The sequence below is a fragment of the Gopherus evgoodei genome, chromosome 11, assembly GCF_007399415.2.
Source record: "Gopherus evgoodei ecotype Sinaloan lineage chromosome 11, rGopEvg1_v1.p, whole genome shotgun sequence".
In the NCBI taxonomy this organism is placed as follows: domain Eukaryota; kingdom Metazoa; phylum Chordata; order Testudines; family Testudinidae; genus Gopherus; species Gopherus evgoodei.
The window spans coordinates 27,798,617-27,813,906 of record NC_044332.1 but is presented as its reverse complement, the minus strand read 5'-3'; the positions used below and the strand labels follow the sequence as shown (position 1 = coordinate 27,813,906).

General features: G+C 39.1%; 1 protein-coding gene across 6 annotated transcripts in view; it reads left to right on the top strand.

Moving 5' to 3' along the window:
- The window catches only part of MYO1B (myosin IB), a 243,668-nt gene that overhangs the window by 183,638 nt on the left and 44,740 nt on the right, over positions 1-15,290 (top strand). For all 6 annotated transcript variants that reach the window (XM_030580337.1, XM_030580339.1, XM_030580338.1 and 3 more), the window contains 2 exons: positions 10,604-10,708; positions 13,566-13,628. In XM_030580337.1, the coding sequence (XP_030436197.1) occupies positions 10,604-10,708; positions 13,566-13,628 (168 nt within the window). The remainder of the gene's footprint in view (positions 1-10,603; positions 10,709-13,565; positions 13,629-15,290) is intronic.

The window sequence follows — 15,290 nt, the reverse complement described above, 5'->3', positions numbered from 1 at the left end:
TGTTGACTTGGATACCTTTTTAGACTGCCTTGTAAAAGTGCAGCATTAATCTGCAAGATGTATTTTCTCTTACATGTATTTTCCTGTTTATCTTTAGTTAATGTACAAAATACAAATATTTGCTTTGTTACATTTATAAGATCAGCTATATGCGAAATAAGGGCGGGAAGGTGGAGGAGGAGAGAAATGTGTTAGAAAATACAGGAGGGATGGTACTTATTTTTCAACTTTTGCCCAGCCATTGGCAAACCAATATATTCTGTTCATTTACTGATGAAGGATGAAATCCTGGCCCCACTGAAGTCAATGGCAAAACTTCCATTGACTTCAAATAGGGCACGGTTTCACCCTCAAATGTTTAAATTGCCCATGAAGGCCTCTGGGAGTATCAGCTACTCCTGTTTAGATTCTAATTACAGAGCTTTTGGAATACCTTATCTGATAGTTCACTTCCATTGCTAAAATTGTCCTGACTGATCATATTTTTCCTGTTAAGAAGTAATTTCTCTTAGTATTTCTCAGTATCACTGGGTTTAACTTTCTGTGAAAATTTCTGATGGTTTTTCTCCCAGCTCTCCATAGCTTTCTTTTGAGAAGTTTAAATATAAAGCTAGCTGGGCTGCTTCTTAGAGCTTTGTTTAGTTGATCGAGGCACTGTGTCAAAAACGGACTAGCTAAAACAAAACAGAATGTAGCAACTTTTCATTATTCTTTAGGCAAGATCTATCTATTTTTATATACTCAATGCTGGCAGAAAAAGAAGCTAAAAACATTTAAAATTCAGAGTGACTCTTGCCATAGCCCATCTTTCTGGGAATAAACTCTTATAGCCCTCTCTTGCACCTCATCATCTCTAGACTCTGCCCCTTACAGAGCTGTCTGTGCAAATCCCTTTAATCTTAGCTCACAGAAGAAACCAGCTCATGAAATCAATAGAAAATATACTCCAGAGCAAGTCACAAATTCTAGGTTAAGGACTATTATAAAGCATGGAAAGTATGGTGCTAATCTGATAACTGTGACTGGAGATGGAAGGAAATAAACAGGTATTTCCCCAAACAACTAGACTATGGTGTTGAAACCAGAATAATGTTGTTCTCCTGGTTTCTCCAATTCAGTTAGTATAATTTACCAGGCATTGCCCATGTCTTTTTAAAATTGTGTGTCATCTGGACACTTTAATAGTGGATTTAATAGTGAATTAAAACTGGACAAAACAATCAACTCCAGAAAACTGCAACCTGTCCATATGGTAAATGACCCATCATCAGGCCCAAATTAATATGCATACACTTAAAACATCATACGATATTAGCTGAAAACTGAGTACCACTGAGAGACACGTGTAAATTCACTAGCAATTTTCCCTTGAAATATTATATCAAAACAGACCACATGGCAACAAAGTATTACCTGAAAGCACTGTGAGAAACATGCTCCTTTATACTTTACTAGAAGGCATTTCACGTTCATCAGTTCTTCATGCAGGTAAGGTAGTCTGAGGCAGAGTACAAACGCTTAATCAGATGCTCTCAGAGAACTCTTTGGTCTCCACCATGAATGGCAGCTGATGATTTGCTACCCCCACACAATTTTTTTACCAGTGTGACACCTTGATAACAGTCCCATTCATCATCACATTAAAAAATTAAGTTGTATTGTTTCTAGACAGGCCTGTTCTGAGAAGCAAAAGAAATGGATTCTCTTCTAAAAATATAAATAATTACATAAGCCACCATTCTGGCTTTAAAGGTAGAGAACATCTATGCTGAGGTAATGCCATCAGAAATATAAAAGAAGATAATGTCATGATTAGCAACACATCTTTCCTTACTAGCGTTGTGCTTATAATGAATGGGTTTTTGTTGTTTTTTAAAGAGAGATGTCCAAATAAGAGGGTGAAGAATTATATTGCGGAAGGGAGGTTTTGTGTTTATGGCAGAGAAATAGGCTTCAGAAGTTCTGATACCTTGCATAAGTCTCATAACTTCTTTGTCTAAGTTTCTCCCTCTGTAAAATGGGAAGACTAATACCTACCTCTTGGTGGTTGTAGTGGAATGTGTTGAGCTCTTTAAGAGTAACTGCTGCTAGCCCAGATGATACTGAGGCATATGCCTTCAGTGAAGACCAAGCTGGGAGATGTAGTACCAGAGGAATCATGTGATTGCCAGGACTATACAGGACGAAGCATGCTACTTAGGGAGAGTCCAGACACAGACAATGCCTGCAGGAAATTATTTCCTCGTCAGCTGTTATTCCCTGCAGGTCTCTAGACAGGCTTCCTCCAAATCCTTCCTCCACCCGAGCTCTCCCTAAATGAACTCCAAAGGCTTTTTTCCTAGATAGTACTGGCAATCGCATGAGCCCTCTTAGACTGCGCCTTCCGACAATCTCCTATGAACTACATGAAGGCGTGAGTCCCAGTAGCATCTGGGCTAGTGGTGTCCACTTTTAAAGAGCGCAGCACACTTCGTTACAGTGGTATTGTGATTATGTTATGAGATCATCTGAAGGCAAGTGCAATAGAGATGCAGTTTTTAAAAATTTATTGTAAGGTGACTAGCTAATAGATGGAAGCATTGTATCAACAATTCAACTGAGAACAACTTGTGTATATACTGTAAATATATAAATCTGAGTTCTAGGGTTCTTTGCCTAGAGATATATCTTTACAGAAATATGTGTGCCTAAAATCTGCTTTCCATGAGCATTTTTTTCCATAAAGTTTGATTGCGTGAATGTTCATGAAAGTGAATCCAAAAGTGGGACCATAGGGAATTCATCTTGACATCCAATTAAAAATTTGTGGGACATGTTTTGTGGAATTTGTCGAGCTCTTTTAGCAATACTGTGGTGGTGTAGTATTTCCTCTCAAAGAAAAAGTCCAAGATTTTTAAAAAATCAACGGTATGTATAGAGCTTCTCTATAGTGTCCCCCACCAGAATATTTAAGCTTTTTCCCAGGAAATCTTCAATCCCTAAAGGACTTCAAGGAATAAATATTGAACAACAAATACCTGTGGAAACTTCTGAGAGATGAAAAAGTTAGATTGTTCTGACCTTAGTTGCATGTAAACAACCATTTTCTGTGGCAGGGAGAAATGATATCTCTTTCATCTCTCTCCCTCTTATTTGAATTCTTTTGGCCAGGGCCAGCTCCAGGCGCCAGTGTAGGAAGCAGGTGCTTAGGGCAGTTAATTTAAAAAGGCGGCACTCTATCCGGTATCAGGGCAGTACGTCTGGGTCTTTGGCAGCAGGTCCCTCATTCTCTCTCTCCCTTTTTGAGCTGCTGCTGAATTGCCACTGAAGAGGAAGAGGGGGGACCTGCCACCGAAGAAGTGGCACGATTGAGCTGCTGCCAAGATACTGCTGCTCATCTCCTCCCCCTCCCCCCGCTTGGGGGGGCAGAAAAGCTGGAGCCGGCCCTGCTTCTGGCAACATTCCCACCTTCCTAGCATCTATATTCTGTAGTTCCTCCTTTACAAATCAAGTCTCACTTGCACATATGTTAAAATCTCCATCCTTCTAGCATGATCTCATATCTGGATATAGGTTAAATCTTCAGGCCTATTGCTTGGTTCATCACATCACATAATTCCTTTCACTGAACTAAGCATCTAGGCTTTCCTTTATGGTCTCCATTCCTAGCTCTTTTTCCTCTGCAATTTTTGGCAGTAGCCTACGCAGATTGCCAGAGCTTTCTGATGTTTAAGTTGGGGGAGAGGAGCTGTGGTACAGATGAAAGGAATTACACATTTTGGGGAGTGCGTGAGACCAGAAGTCAGTTACTTGCTACTTTAAAAAAAATAATGAACTACTATGTTAATTTTAAATAGGTCAGTTCTGTTGCTTTGGATACAAACTGGGACAACTCTGAACTTTTTTTTTGTAAAGAGTTCAACTTTCCTATAAGGTAGTCTTGTTTGTGTAGTATTGTGTTATAGTTGTTAAAACAAACAAAAAAACTTTTTAAAATTTAACAGTCTGTGGAGTGTGTGTGAGAGATCTTCTAAGGCACAGATGTGGGTTAGGCATCCAACTCTCATTGACTTTCAGTGGGAGTTAGGCAGCTAACTGTCCTTGGTTCCTCTGAAAAATTTCCCTTGTAGTGTACCTCAAAAACAGACACACGTTGTCTATGATGAGGGAGAATGTGAGAGTATAAAATAATTTCATAGAAGAATTTCCCCTCTCTTTAGAATCTTTAGCAACTCCTTTAATTAAGAAAGTAGTCTATATTGTCTTCAACAGGAGTACAAAGCTTGTCTTGTTTCACCATTCTGCTGTTGCTTCTAGTTTAACCCTATCTTCATAGTGCTGGTAGAAATCATATGTGCAAGTTATTTTTACATCTACATTTTCATAGTGAGCTGCTATCCTATACCTAGGATACTCCTGCAAACCTTATCTAAAACTATCAATGTCTTTCCTGCTTTTACTAATCTGACAACCATTTTCAGTTTAGCCATTCCAAGGCATTTCTGCCTGAGGCCACTCTGAACTTTGCTTCAATTAACTCTTTTTGGTGAAAATCTCATTCTTTTGTGTCTTGTCTGTGGTATCTACTCAAGCCAATGTCCTTTTAGGTCAGGAATATCCATCTGTATTGTTTCTGATAATTTTGTGTGTTGCATGGCTAGAACTTAACATAAAATAAATCAAACTATTAAACATAAACAACTTTTCTTGAGACTGAAACCCTTATTCATGACCCTGAAGGACTTGGATTCAGGATTAAACATGTGTTGTACTCACTATTGTTAGCAGTTAATTTTGCTTAATATTCTAAAGCAAAGGGAATGGACCATGAAGAGGTAGCACACTGACATGGCTGTAAGAAAAATAGTTGCCTAATTGACCCACAGGCAGCATGTTTCTGCATCAGACATCTGACTTGAGCCCCATAGCTCTTACATTCCAAGAATTTACTCCGTAAAGATGTTACCATATGGCAGACTTTGATGCCCAATAGTTTGACACTTAGTAAACAAAGAAAAATGTGTGTGATCAAGAGGTTAAGAGTGAGTGTGTGAAACCAGGCATGGATTTGGTCATGTTGAATTAGTACAGTATCACAGGACTAGTCTGACTACATTTTCAGGTTTGCCGTTCACTGTCACAACTAATTAAAGATTGAGAGAATGAGCTGTTGGTTGTTAGCCATCTGCATCTATAGATTTGGATGTATGTTTGTATCTATCCCAGGTGACGTTTCATTTGCTAGCATCTTTCATTTGACCTGAGAGACTGAGAAGGTTCTTTACCCCGGTGAAGGTCATGTTACTTGCTCTGCAGTGGCTTCCTAGGCGCAGCTAGTATAGTATTGCTGTAAAGTGCAATGATTAAATAGACGTTTCCAACATTAAAAGAACAGACTACATTATGGAAAAGAAGCATCACTGGTAAAGCTTGGAAAGTGCAAGGCTTCTGATTGTTGTGTTTTTTTTTTAACAATATTTGCAATTCAACAGCTTTTATAGAGGAACTTTGAATCTAAAGGCATTGTTCCTTTCCCCCTTATTTGTGATCCCTAATTATCGTCAAAGCACTTACTGTCTCTAGCTCTAAATGTTCAGAAAAAGCATTGTATTGTATGATCCTAGGAAGTATATTTTAAGCCCACTTTCCCTAATGGAGTATGGTGGGCCACAGTCTTTAGCTCAATGGTAATCAGTAGTTAGGAAAAAAAACAATAATAAAAACAAAAAACCAACCAACCAAAGCCTCAGTAAGAAGCATTATAAAATATACAGTATCATGTTTATTTCATGGCAATATGGTTGTCCAATAGGAGTCTAAGTGTGTCTAAATTGGGAAAATATATGTATTCAAGGACGTTTGTTGTATTACTGAATTATATAAATATATTATAGACTGATAGATTGATAAGTTAATGTGATAGCTTGATAGTAGCTGTTTTTCAATTAAATATTTGTCTGTAGTTGGGTTTTTTGGGATAGAATTTCAGACAGCTGTGAAAAGAAACGTAAGTCTTTCCTCAAAGGATAACTTAAAAAAAATAATCTTGATGTATGTCTGTAGTTGCAGTTATCCTGTATTAATAGTCACTTGTGGAAGTTCAAGTACACTGTTTCTTGCATCCTTTATTGTAATTAAATTTTGGCCATTGACTGAGTCATACGCGCAAATGCCAATAATAATAAAGATGTCCTGCTTAAATTGATTGCTATAGTGACAAATTCCAGTATCTTGATGCTTTTAAATAGAATTTAATTTTCTATTATAGGTGAATTTCTGAAGGAAAGAAATATTTAGATTTTTGGTTTTGCTTTTCTTTAACAGACCGTCAATATGCTGGATTTTAAAAAAAGCAAATCTGAAAAATGTCTCAATGTGTGAATAATAATAAACATTTTATATATGTAACATACATGCACTTTTAGTCTGTAGAATTTAGTACTAATCACTATTCCATATGGAGATGCTTATATTGAGGATTACGGAATACATTTTTAAACGTAAAGTCCTATCTTTATCCTTCCTTAGGGATTATTTTAATCCTTTTACAAGAACATCCTTTTGGTGGTGCATAGGGTTACCAGACTTCAGGATATGGTCTGTACCTTACCACTGCTTTGGCGAAGGAGATATGTCAGTTTGACTCTGTTCTTCTCAGAGGCATCACTCTTGATATATTTAGTTGATCTACATATGTCAAACTTTTACCCATTCTTCCTTAAATGTGCTGTAGCTCCTTCCCCTGTAACAAGGTTAATGGTGTGACAAAGTTCCTCCTCAACCTTGGTGGGTCCTGCGCTTATTGGCAGATTTGCTCACCTCAGTGATCTCCCCCACAGTCTGGATCAGCTCCTCCTGTGTCTGATCAGGAGTTGGGAGGTTTGGGGGGAACCCGGGCCCGCTCTCTACTCTGGGTTCCAGCCCAGGGCCCTATGGATTTGCAGCTGTCTGTAGTGCCTCTTGTCACAACTGTGTGACAGCTACACCTCCCTGGGCTACTTCTCCAAGGCCTCCTCCAAACGCCTTCTTTATCCTCACCACAGGACCTTCCTCCTGCTGTCTGATAACGCTTGTACTCCTTAGTCCTCCAGGAGCACACCCTCTCACTCTCAGTTCCTTGTGTCTCTTGCTCCCAGCGCCTCACATGCACTTCCTCTCCTATAACTCCTCCCCATCTGACTGGTGAGAGCTCCTTTTAAAACCCAGGTGCCCTGATTAGCCTGCCTTGACTGGCTGCAGGTTTTCTAATCAGCCTGTCTGCCTTAATTGGTTCTAGCAAGTTCCTGACTACTCTAGTGCAGACCCTGTGCTGGTCACTCAGGGAACAGAAAACTACTCACCCAGTGACCAGTATATTTGCCTTCTACCAGACTCCTGCACCCCACTGGCCTGGGTCTGTCACAATGGTCATAGGGTCCTATATGTGACTGTCCAAGTCAAATGCTGTTCACTGACCAGATAGAAGTGCAACATGGAAGAACTACTGTTTTAGGTCACATTGCCAAGTAACTAAAATAACTATACATGCATCTCTACATAGGTAACATTTAACATTCAAACTGTATTTTACATCTTTAGTGTGATCTGCAGACATGAATCTGTATCAAGCTATGGATATGTAAACTAAAAGATGCCACTGTACTACTGTGTTTATATCTGTCAGCACTCATTCAATGTAGTTTTGTATACTGTAGTTCTACGAAAATTGTATAAGGACTGATTGCAGTTTATGTAATTTCCTTTTTGCAACAGACTTCAGTAAGTATGACTTCTTTCCAGTGCAGTTTTGATGCATGCTACATTTTGAACCTTCTCTTCTAGAGCTATGAAAAATTTCCAAACCCTGATCTGTAATTAAGCTTTGAGGGAGGGTTAGGATCTGAAGGGGTGGCAGAAAAATTTTGGGAATGTCTACACAGCAACTAGACGATCGTAGACTTATAGACTTTAAGGTTAAAAGGGACCATTATGATCATCTAGTCTGACCTCCTGCACAATGCAGGCCACAGAATCTCACCCACCCCTCCTGTATCAAACTGATGTCTGAGCCACAAAGTCCTCAAATCATAGTTTAAAGACTTCAGGGTGCAGAGAATCTTCCAGCAAGTGACCGGTGCTCCACACTGCAGAGGAAGGCAAAAAACCCCTAGGGCTTCTGCCAGTCTGCCCTGGAGGAAAATTCCTTCCCAACCCCAAATATGGGGATCAGCTAAACCCTGAGCATGTGGGCAAGACTCACCAGCCAGACACCCAGGAAAGAATTCTCTGTAGTAACTCAGATCCACCCCATATAACATCCCATCACAAGCCTTTGGGCATATTTACTTCTAGTAGTCAAAGATGAATTAATTGCCAAAATTAGGCTATCGCTTTATACCATCCCCTCCATAAACTGGACCAAGCTTAGTCTTGAAGCCAGATATGTCTTTTGCCCCCACTACTCCCCTTGGAAGGCTGTTCCAGAACTTCACTCCTCTGATGGTTACAAACCTTTGTCTAATTTCAAGTCTAAACTTATTGATAGCCAGTTTATATCCACTTGTTTTTGTGTCCACGTTGGTACTGAGCTTTAATAGTTCCTCTCTGTCCCTGGTATTTATCCCTCTGATATATTTATAAAAAGCAATCATATCTCCCCTCAGCCTTCTTTTGGTTAGGCTAAACAAGCCAAGCTCTTTGAGTCTCCTTTCATCCTCATAGCCCTTCTCTGTACCTGTTCCGGTTTGAATTCATCCTTCTTAAACTTGGGAGACCATAACTGCACACAATATTCCAGATGAGGTCTCACCAGTGCCTTGTATAACGGTATTAACACCTCTTTATCTTTACTGGAAATACCTCGCCTGATGCATCCCAAGACTGCATTAGCTTTTTTAACGGCCATATCACATTGGCAGCTCATAGTCATCCTGTGATCAACCGATACTCCGAGGTCCTTCTCCTCCCCTGTTACTTCCAACTGATGCCTCTCCATCTTATAACAATAGTTCTTGTTGTTAATCCCATGGCTGGCCTGTGCCAGCCGACTCGAACTCGCAGGCTCAGCCTGTAGGGCTGTTTCATTTTTGTGTAAATTTCCTAGCTCGGGCTGGAGTCCAGGCTGTAGAACCCTTTGAGGTGGGTGGGATGGTCCCAGAGTTAGCCCAAGCCAGGAAGTCTACACAGCAATAAAACAGCCCCGCAGCCTGAGTTCTGCAAGCTGGAGTTGGCAGGAATTGGCCAGCTGCATGTAGACATAGCCTTAGAGATCAGCTTTGATTTTGCTTTAGCTTAAACCCAAGTTGATATGGGTAACTATGCTACTTCAGCTTTTCCAAATCTGCTTGAGTGTGTTCTTAATCATGGTTTTAGTACTTTAGCAGCTAGTTGATTAAACCGATGTTTAAAACATTGCAGGTTTTTTTATTATCAAGAAATTTGTCAGTGTAACTTCAGCTCCATAAGTATTGTGCAGCAGATTTGTGACGGGTGTAACTTCATGGTTTAGTTTGTTATCAAAATATCAGTCCTCCAGAATAACCAAAGACATAGCCTTTAATTAAGAGGGAAAGAATAATAGTAAAAACTAAAATTACTCTTACATAACTGCAAGTAAAATCGCTCTAATAGATATGCATATTCAAAGTGTTAATGAGTTACGAACACTTACTAAGGAGAAAATAGAGCCTAGAATGTGTCTCTTTGTTAATAAACACATTTTAAGCATGTATCAGAAAATGTATAACTGGACACTGGTTGCCTTGATTTAAGATAATTGAAATAAAGATATTAGCTAAAACCTTTTAAAGTGAAATCCTGGCCCCCTGGAATTCAATGGCAGTTATACCAATGACTCAGTGGGGCTGCAATTTCATCCATAGTATTTAGGAACTTGTCCCAGTGATAGCTTCACAGAGTCTGAAATGTATCATTTTGGAAGTGTACTGTGGTGATACCCAAAATATGACATTCAGTAGTTTAAGTTGCACCACAGTGCATCTGAGTGGCCACACATGCTGCTAATCAGAATCCATAGGGAAATGTAATATTTCATTTACTTCAGATCTTATAACAATGTTGATAATACACTTGTTTTACTTTTGTATCTGCTCTCTCAAGCAATACTGGTTAATCAGTGAATGCAAAGGCATATCAGTTTTTAAAAAACCCATAGTGTTAGAGAATAGCCTGACATCTATATTTTTGCTGTGCAGGGTAAAGCGGTTTCATGGTTTTATGTTTCAGAGCCTGCAGAAACTTCCCTTTAGGTGCTCCCAGTGTATCACATGCTAGAAGTGGGTTGTTCAAGGGAAAGTCTTCTCTACATGGTCTCTTTGCTCTGGCATCATGGGAAACTGCCACATCATATTATAATAGCCCATATTAACACCCCACCCTGAGGAAATGAAGAGGAAACACCATAAATCAAACTTGTAGATTTTGCAGTCCCTTGTAGTGGGGAAAATCACATGAGAAGATTTGACCCTAAATTTTGCATTGTAATCCATTTTTAAGCATGTATATATGGAAATGCCACTTTTAATGCTGCTTGTAGACTAAAGGCCTTTGCTGTAACTTACTCCACTGAATTCCAGGGCATGATACATGCAACAAATGAACAGAAATGTGTTGATTTATTTTACAGGACAACAGCTTTGAGCAGTTCATTATTAACTATTGTAATGAGAAGCTGCAGCAGATCTTCATTGAACTCACCCTAAAAGAAGAGCAGGAGGAATACATACGAGAGGTAATGCTCAAATTCATTTATTTGTATGATCACTTCTTAACCACTTACCAGTATACACCTTTTCTGGCCACGGTACCCAGAGTTCTCTTTCTGAACCTGAGCCTGCCACGGAGAGTAGCTCTGTTTGTCGTCACATGCTGTCGGAGTTCCCAAGGTAACTGCACCTCTGATCCCCGCTATAGGTGTCAAACTGCTGTTACCTTTCTCAGGGCAGAGTTCCATGACACATTCCCTTCTAGGCTGGGGATTTAGGCTATGGTTCACTGTGATCGCCTTAGCAGATCGGATGGTAGTTCAGCACCTGTGGCCCTGTCCTCTGAAAAATGACAGGGTTATACAGTGACCAACCACCCTTCATAAAGCAAAGTATTATTTATTCAGAGCAAAAGTGTTACAGAGAAAAATATACCTTAAACAATAAACAGCTTATATGCAGGTCTGGCTTTCCAAGTGTTGTCCGTCTTCCACGTGGTGACTCTGGTGCAGGTTCAGAGAACTTCATGTCCTCTCACAGGGCCTGTCCCTCTCATCACAGTCTCATGATAGTTCTGTGTGTATATCTCACTCCTTCATCCCCCAGTGTCAGGCTGGTCACTCCTTCAGCCCATAGTGACAGTCCTTTGACTGGCCTCTTGAACCAGTCTGTGCAGTTTTCCCAAGAAACCCTTTAGCTCCCTCATAGAGCTAAAATAGAAAAGAAAATAGACTTTTATTTCATAGTATGATCTTGTCGGGTGTAAACCAGACTGAACTTTCAAATAGGTGCATATTAGTGACAGATGAGTGATAGTTCTAAGGTCAGTAAGGTAGATAAAGTGGGATGAAGTGTGGTGAAAGTAATTGCTTATAGATTTCTCTGAGGGTATGTCTAAACCAGTGGTTCTCCATCAGGGGTCTGCAAGCAGGTTTCATGGAGTCCATCAAAATAAAGCAGAGAACAGGGCTGGCGTTAAATTTGCTGGATCCCAGGGCAGAAAGCTGAAGCCCGAGTCCCATCACTTGAGGTTGAAGCCGAACCCCAAGCAACTTAGCTTCATGGGGCCCCCTGTGGTGTGGGGCCGCAGGCAATTGCTCTGCTTGCTACCCCATGACACTGGCCCTTCCTTTTTAATCTGCTGGATACACAGAGAAATGGTGGTTGTGGCACAGGTGGATAGTGAAATTTTTATAGCGGGGCGGGGGGGGGGGGGGGGGGGGGGCTCGGAAAGAAAAATGTTGAGAATCCCATGTCTAAACAACAACAACAAAACCATCCCAATACAGTGAGTCTCAGAGCCTACCAACTGACTTGGCTTTGCGCTGCGGGGCTAAAAGTAGTCTAGACCTTCAGGGTTCGGTTGGAGCCTGGGCTCTGAGACCATTCCCCCGTGCGAGATTGCAGAGCCTGGGCTCCAGCCTGAGCCCAAACATCTACACTGCTGTTTTTAGCCCTGCAGTACAGGGCTTGTGATTCCAAGTCAGTTGACCTGGGCTCTGAGACTTGCTGCTGCAGGTCTTTGTTTACTGTGTAGACATGGCCTTAGTTTTCAGCAGTGAGTTCTTATAATGAGCCATACATGCTGTTTTAAGAATAAACTGTGAATATGAGTTTTAGAGCCTAAATTAGTATGCTTTGGTGGTGTACAGTGGTTGTGCCTAAAGTTACAAAGTTTTTATTGATTCTAGCAATATTCCCCACTACTCACATACACATATATATATCACGCACATGCGTGCGCGCGCGCACACACACACACGCACGCGCGTCATAGGAAATATCTTTCAAAACAGTAGATACTTGTGTGCTGTCTATATTCAGATTGAATGGCACTATTGTGTTTGAAAATTGGGTAGACTTTCTTCCTGCCTTACAGGAATATCTCCATATATTGTCTCATAGAACTGGAAGGAACCCTAAAGGGTTATCAAGTCCAGCCCCCTGCCTTCACTAGCAGGACCAAGTACTGATTTTGCCCCAGGTCCCTACGTGGCCCTCACAAGGATTGAACTCACAACCCTGGGTTTAGCAGGCCAGTGCTCAGGCAATGTGGAGCTTTGGCAAACCCTTTATTTTTGTTTTGGGGTTTATTTTGGTTTTTTTTTTCATTGACTGGTCAAGCATTTGAAAAGATAATTACTGTAATTTACTTCATGAATTAAATTTCAGCCTCTCTGAAGAAACTAAAATATTAGATGTCACTCTAGAATACAAATTAAGCATGGAATTGAAATGCCTGTATTTTTACTTTATAAATTTGGCTATATCCCTCCAAGTCTGAAATTCTCGTGGGGTTTTTTCTATCATTCATTGTCATCTGGTGTAAGGCTAAGTTATTCCATACTTGGAAATTGTATCATTGGTTTTAATATGTTAATTTTTTCAAATATCTGAATAACAGCCAAACTCAGTGGGTTTTTCAGATGATATCATCTAAATTTAGCTTTTTTTTTGGTCCTGAATGAAAATTAAGAACAGAAAAATCTTAGTCTTAGATTATACTGAAATTGACTTTTTTCCTTGTAAACATTGTAAGTGTACACAAAGCATTACTGACCCAAGGCCCTGCAGTATAAAATTTTGGCTTGTTTCCAATGAAGTGCATGGGAAATTGACACAGATTGAAGAAGGGAATGGAAAGCAAGTCTGGAAACCATTCAAGGGCATTCATTTTGGCCAAATAATGTTAGTGGTAGATTGCTTTTTTTTTTTTTTTTTTTTTTTTTTAAATAAAATGTTAGGATCCAAAAATCTACATGTATAGGGCTACTTTTAAAAGGGTATTTTAATAAATAGGAATGCAATAAAAACATGCCAATGGAGAGAACTCCTGCAGTTATTTCTCTCAGTTCATATATTATATGCTTTTTGTTTTTATAGGACATTGAATGGACTCATATTGAATATTTCAACAATGCCATAATTTGTGACCTGATAGAAAATGTAAGTTGTAATTGCTGCTTTCAAAGATTTTGCCTTTGTGAATTCGTCTAAAATTTGAATTAAAATTTGAAAATTAAGATGTATAAAATGGAAATATCACAACTGCATTGAATTAAAATTAGTTGGTAATGAGAGCTTTTTAGAATATTGATTTCAGAAACAAGTGACCCTCTGACTTTGTATTAAATCACAGTTCACTTATTTTATTATACTACAGATCTAACATTTCAAAAGTATGGAATGGACAAAGATAGAGTTTATATGTCATTGAATTTTCTCTTATAGATGTATAGCACTTATTAGTGAGATAACAAGAATACATTATCAGTTTATTTCACATAATCAGTGTTTTGATTCAGTGCTGTTTTTATGAGAAGACATGAGCAACTGCCAGTCATGCTGTAAATAATGTTTTCTTTTGAATGGTAACCAGGCAACTCAGTTATTGAGTCATTGTATGCTTCTGATACAGCTTGTACTTAATCACAGTAGTTCATGTTGATTTAACACACATTCTGTTTCATGTCCTGCTAGTTCCTTAACAACAATGCAAACTGAAACATTGTTTAACCAATAGTACAAAATAAATGCTAGCTTTGCCAATAAATTGATTACCTTACCTCCTTTTGAGTGGAAAGCTATAGATAAGCCTCTTTTATATAAACAAAATAGGAGAAAAAATGAAGTTTAGGTTGAAAGTTAAAAGCACAGGTCAGAAGACTCAAATCTCAAGAATGCACATTCAGAAACCGTATGTGTGTTGGGGAGAAGGGGTGAGGAAAATGGGACCTGGGCAGATTTTGAGTTGCTGTGAAGAAGGGCCCATTTTCTAGGTCTTACACTTTAAATGTTGATTAAGATACTGTGAATGGTTAGTGCATCATCTTCAAAAGTTTATAAGTGTGAATGTGGAGATTGTATATTTTAGTCAAGTGGAATAATTCGCTATACTAGGAGTAGGGGGTCTGGCTGGGGTTCTATCCCTCGATCTGTTTCTGACCTGTTATACTCCATCTGTAAAACTGGGAGACACTTTTCTTTATTAAGTACTTTGAACACTATATAGCAGCTTGTAAGTATTATCAGTTAATTAAAAAACACTTTCAAACTGAAGGGTGTTCACAGTTGGCTTTTACAGGTCCTGCTCTATCAGAGACAACAGAATTTTACTGCTCATGCTGAGGGTGAATTTCGATGTAAGAGCTGAATTAGTTCACAATGAAGAATTAGATCTTAAATTTGAACTTGAGAAAATGTCATTCTGAAGAAAAAAATCCATATGCAAAACCTTTTTTTTTCTTTGAGAGGAAACCTGATTTTTTTCCTATTTGCTCAGGTGTCTTGAAAATGATTCAACGAGTTTTCTTCACCCTTTCAAAATAAAATTTATGTTTGAGCTGAGATCAAGCTTGTGAACTGTGTGTCCAAAAAGAAGAATTTTGAGAAAGTTACAAATGGCTAAAAAGAGGGGTTCAGAATGGAATGGCTTCCTTGCTGTTCATTAAAAAGCATCTGTAATGTGAAGGTTGGAAATTTGGAAGGCTAATTGCAAAGTTTTGACTTGTTAAATTAATGGGTCTAAACAACAGCAGAAAATGCACTAATATGGCTGATCTTTACTTCTGACTTCTGCATTCTATGTATATTTTGATTAAGTAAAGT